The following is a 5,476-nucleotide window of genomic DNA, read 5'->3' as shown; positions in this document are numbered from 1 at the left end:
CGTCAGAGAAGGGAATTTGAAAACAATAAGCAACTAAATAAAAAACAAGTTTTTTCAAATGAAAGTAAGAAGAAACAGTAAAACTTATAAAGAGCAGAAAATATTAAGTATATAGGGGTATAAGTATCAGTGATCTTCTGAGGGTTGATGGATAGACTTACATATTGCTGCATTTAAAATCTAAAGCTGATAAACTTATGATCTAGCCTTAGAACTGGGAATTGTTTTTTCTGGTATACCTGTGAAGCTTCATACTAGAAATGGATTCCAAGGAAGTCTTGGACAGCAGTATTAGATCGGCCTCTTACAACATTTTACTTCAGATCGCATTTCGGATAATCACCTTTGCTCTCAATGCCTTCATCATTCATTATGTTGATGTCGGTGTTCTTGGTCTCTTAAATGTTAGATTTTACCTGTTGTTTTCAACTATCTTGTTTGTCAGCCGCGAACCTTTTAGACGAGTCTGTCAATCTTGCTCAAAAAGAGATGACTGGAGAAAAGTCATCAACCTGGTATGGCTGACAGTCATAAGTACGATCATATCAGCTTGTGTATTCTCCTGGATTTGGCTGAATGTTCTTTCATGGCCGGAGGGTGAATTAGCTGAAAAATATAGATCCAGTGTCCTTGGCATTTCTTTTAGCTGTATATTAGAGTCTTTCTTTGAGCCTGTCTATGTCTTTTCACAGGCTTTTATGTACATAAAATTACGAGTTGTAATAGACTCTTTGGGAATGTTACTTCGGGTGTTAGGCATGGCTGTAACTGTTTATCTGGCACCACAGTATGCCGTTGAAGCAGGTTACTTTGGACAAGTTGGGGTTTCCATTTTATATCTTTGTGGCTTTTGGGGCTTCTTTTATTATGAATTTTGGAGAAGAAAGAAGAATGATGAACCAGCATTGCCAATTCAGAGTTTATCAGGATTTTTACCCAAGTTTTCAGCTGGTGAGGAAGTCTTGGATTGACATCTTGCCAAACTAGTTTGGAGTTTCTTTGTTCAGGGACTAGCGAAGCAAGCCCTTACTGAAGGTGAGAAGTATCTAATGACAATCACATCATTTCTAACGATGGCAGAGCAAGGTGTTTTTGACATTGTCAATAATCTCGGATCAATTGCTGTTAGATTCTTACTTCTCCCCATTGAAGATGCCGCCAACTTCTATTTTACGAAAAAACTTCAAAGAGTCCCTTTGGAACAGCAGGATGAGAAAGCTGTTGCTGAAGCCAGCAATGTCTTATTTCTTCTCATTCGATTTATGACCTTGTTCGGACTGAGTGCTGTTTTTTTGGGTGTACCTATCGCCAAAACCGTTTTGGCTCTATACGGAGGCGAAACGCTTACTAGTAGTGTGGGTCCTTTTTTAATGCAGTTAAATTGTGGATTGATATTACTTCTTGCTTTGAATGGAGTCACAGAGGGCTACGCAACTGCAACTGTTAGTAAAGCTGAGTTAGACATGAGCAGCTTTTTCATGGTCTGTACGTCTGGCGTATATATCGTATCTGCCTTATGTTTTGTATACCTATATTCTAGTCCTGGCCTGGTTATTGCAAACGCAGTAACTCTGTGTTTACGGATTGCCCGAAGTTGTTACCTGATCAACAAGCAATACGAAGAAACGCCCTATTCACCTTTAAAGAATTCATTCCCAAAGAAGTGGGAAATATTTGCTTTGATGCTTTCGTTCGTACTCTGTTCTTTCGTTTCGTACTTTGTTTCCTCAGAGCCTTTTTTGCCAACTTTGTCACCCTTGGTTTCTGGCGTTCTTTGTGGATTTGGTGTTCTTTGGGTGATTGTCGTCAACGAACCAGAATCACTTGACATTGTTTTGTCCAGACTCAGTTTTCTTCCTATGAGAGTCCAGTCCACAATACGAGCACTAACTAGACAACATCAACGAGTGGATTAAATTGAAATGTGATGCTCTAATCGAAGTTGTTCTCGTTTTATTCTTAAATTTTTATCCTTGCAGTAGAAATTAAACGTCCTCAATAGCTCGCTCTTAAAGGGGCTGAAAGGTGCTGTCCCCTCATCAATGCCCCACTATTTACGCAGCTAGACCCTTTTTCACAGCTCTACTTTTTAAAACAATAAAAAAACTTTGGCGTAAATATTGGGATGTTGAAGAGGGTTCAGCCTTTTTCATGTACGGAGTGACTTCTATTCGTTTTTAGTTTTGATGTCACTCCTTACTTTTCAGTAAAAAAAAACAAATATTTTTTTATTTAAATGTAAATAAAAACAACAAGGTTTCTATTTACAGTTTGCAAACTCCCAGCGGAACAATTTTTTCATCAAAAACCCTATGAAAAATGACACCCTTTTAAAATTATATTGATAAATGTGAGAAATTTAAGTCCAAGTGAATAAGAAGCAAATCTGGAAAAAGCCCTTTTTAGAATTTAATAAAAATGATGTCATTTTGCTGTTGATAGATTTTATCCTGTGGAGGGTTACACTCTGACGAGTATTCGTAGTAGATGGGATTCAAAATCTTCCAAGAAAAGGCAACTATGCAGAGCGAGTTGGTGCAGGGGCATCCATTTACCTTGCATCAGTGATGGAGTATTTGGCTGCCAAGGTCCTTGAGCTTGCTGGAAATGCTACACGAGACAACAAAAAACTTGTTATCATTTCGTATCAAGATAGTCTGGAGTACGACGGGCGTTGTCATCTTTCTGAATATGTACGTAACCCAACAGCCTTTTTGAAAATTTATTTAAATTAAATAGAATATTAAGTTTGATGTCAGACCAAATCCAAAGATTTGTGTATATCCATTCTATCGAAGAGGTGTATCTGCAATAACAAATGAACTGTTGGGGTTTTTTGGTTTAAGCCTTCAGAGATTACCATGGGGCCTTTCAAGTATCTTCCTCTCCTTTGAAAAAGTTTTAGATTTCTGCTAGTTGAAATGTTGGAAAATAGAACTTGGTAAGCTTTTGGCTTTAGCTGGGCGGGAGTGTAGCCAATATTCCCTATTGTTTTCCGTGTTTTTGGTTTGTATGATGGAAAGGCACTATGGAACTGATGAAGCTATTGATATTAACTGCAATGACATCAGAAGTAACAGGCAGATGTAGCAAAATTTGGTAAGTGTAATTCTTTTGGAGTTCCTCTAGGGAACATCTGAAGCATCGATCTTTGTCTATTATACTTTGTGAACAGTTTTCATGAATTTAATTTCGTAAAATTTGAATTCACTGCTGCAGTTTCAATACTTGAAGCATAGTTTCATCAATATAATATTAGCTGCCATTTTAATTTAATTTGATCAAGAAAAAAACAATATGGCTACATTTTAGAGAAGCTCAGATGCATCTTGATGCATTGGTACTAATCTCAACGTTTTTGCCAAAAAATAACGAAGTTATGACAGTTAGAATATTGCATTGGTAAAAAAAATTTCGGAGCTCATTTTGTGTCAAAAACTGAAAACTGATTGAATTGAACGTTCTTTTCTTATCTGGTTGTATAGGATATAGTGTCCATATTTTGGATTGTCAAAGTATAACCAATGCTTCAAGAGACGGCATTTCAAGTCACAACTAAGGAGAGTTATACTGTTTGAAGGTAAATTTTGACAGTGGTTCCAAAATTGCACTGTGGAATCATCGGTGATTTTACCCTAGGTAACCCCTCAACATCTGTTTGACAGCTTTGCGATTTGGACATCTTCTTTTTATAAATGAGCTAAATTTTGTTATTCAACAATACATGTGCAGAGTATTTATTCATTGATATACCTCTGAATTTAGAATAAATTTACAACTGCATATGGCTTCATTTTAGGACTGGATTAGAGATATTTAATGATTTTACACCGTTTGGAAAAACCCATCTATGTTCGTTGGATTGATTTTTGGTGATGTTGCATGCAGCATGAAAGGACTTATATTCTTATAGTGCAATGGTAACATTAGAAAAGACCCTAGATGATTATAAATCTGATTTAGTACTTCTACAAGAACCATATGCGAGTAAATCCGAAAATATTTCGTGCGTACCATCAAATCATAATAGCTTTTTTAAATTTGATCCTGGTAAGAGGTTTTATAGTGCAGCAATATTAGTTAAGAGTGGAATGAAAGCTGATATTCATCATGAAGATTCTCGAAATGTGTTGGTTATTATCTCTCTATACCTTAAGAGTAGAACAATTATAGTGTACTCTTTATATTGCCCTCCATCAGTGAATTCCTTAGCTTACCAGTTTAATATCCTAGACAATGTGAAAAATATATCTCACTTAGTTATAGGTGAAGATTTTAATGCTAGAAGCACACTGTGGTCCCAAAGAACAGCTACAGACATTCGTGGTAAAGAATTAGAGGATTTTTTAGCTAGTAAGAACCTAGTAGTGTTAAATAATCCCAATAAAAGTACATAAGGCATAAGTGGAAACACTAGCCCCAACGTTGCCGCAGTTAGTGCTTCCTTAGTACCATTCATTGAAGATTGGGTCGTCCTTTTTAATCATGTATCAATGTCTGATCACTTATATGTTTTGTTTAAACTAAAGTTTGAAATAGGTTGTAATACTTGTTATACCCATAATGATTGTAAATTTGACTACAGGAAGGGAGATTGGAAAAAATTTAGTTCAGTTCTCTTGAATAGAATAGATAGTGTATATCTATTCTGTACTGTGTAGTGATGTACTATGCCGCTTTTTACTTAAAATGAAATTGATTTAGCTTTAGATAATTTTGCGGATTTAATAATACAAGCAGTGTTAGAATCAATACCAACACGAAAATATGGTCCTAATTCTAAAAAATATGTAAGGTGGTGGAATCCACATTTATCTGCAAAAAGTAATCTGTAATACGCTGTATTACAGATTACGATAAGTAAGTCTGTAACTACGCTTCTTAATTTTGTGTGATATTGGGTATCACTATTTACACCATCTTTTCCGAATCGCTTCTGGAAAACTACTTTGCCTGCCTCTTTAGCTAACGTTGTTATTGAACCATCATCTTTAGTGACATGAATAAGCCTAATCGGAGGTTTATTTGATCCTATTATTTTATGAATAGTATTCCAAGAGTCCAATGCTCCTCTATTCTCACAAAATTTCCTCGAGTCATCCTGTTTTGCTTTTAAAACTGATAACTATTCCCGGTGTACTTTATGTTTTGGTCACTTTCCCATGTTCTCAATATTTTATGAATTCGTAAGGCCTATCTATATACTTTCCTTTTTGCAGATAAATGTGGATTCCACCATCTTACATATTTTTTGGAATTAGGACCACATTTTTGTGTTGGTATTGATTCTAACACTGCTTGTATTATAAAATCCGCAAAATTATCTAAAGCTAAATCAATTTCATTTTAAGTAAAAAGCGGCATAGTATATCACTACACAGTACAGAATAGATATACACTATCTATTCTATTCAAGAGAACTGAACTAAATTTTTTCCAATCTCCCTTCCTGTAGTCAAATTTACAATCATTATGG

General features: G+C 35.5%; 2 protein-coding genes across 2 annotated transcripts; both read left to right on the top strand.

Annotated features, from left to right (window-relative positions):
- The first annotated feature begins 260 nt into the window (after positions 1-260).
- On the top strand, positions 261-971 carry LOC136042390 (man(5)GlcNAc(2)-PP-dolichol translocation protein RFT1-like). The gene has a single exon (XM_065727369.1). It carries the CDS (start codon positions 261-263, stop codon positions 969-971), a length of 711 nt encoding a protein of 236 aa, XP_065583441.1.
- Positions 972-1,073: 102 nt separating this feature from the next.
- Positions 1,074-1,916, top strand: LOC136042392 (man(5)GlcNAc(2)-PP-dolichol translocation protein RFT1-like). The gene has a single exon (XM_065727371.1). The coding sequence runs from the start codon at positions 1,074-1,076 to the stop codon at positions 1,914-1,916; it is 843 nt and encodes a 280-aa protein (XP_065583443.1).
- Positions 1,917-5,476: the final 3,560 nt, after the last annotated feature.

Source organism: Artemia franciscana, unplaced genomic scaffold (assembly GCF_032884065.1).
Source record: "Artemia franciscana unplaced genomic scaffold, ASM3288406v1 Scaffold_1211, whole genome shotgun sequence".
NCBI lineage: Eukaryota > Metazoa > Arthropoda > Branchiopoda > Anostraca > Artemiidae > Artemia > Artemia franciscana.
Note: the sequence above shows the minus strand (reverse complement) of the source record. Positions and strands in the feature narration are given on the sequence as shown.

What these genes read in the sequence shown, in the direction of transcription:
- LOC136042392 (XM_065727371.1), top strand. Translation starts at nt 1,074, where the DNA reads ATGGCAGAGCAAGGTGTTTTTGACATTGTCAATAATCTCGGATCAATT.
- LOC136042390 (XM_065727369.1), top strand. Translation starts at nt 261, where the DNA reads ATGGATTCCAAGGAAGTCTTGGACAGCAGTATTAGATCGGCCTCTTAC.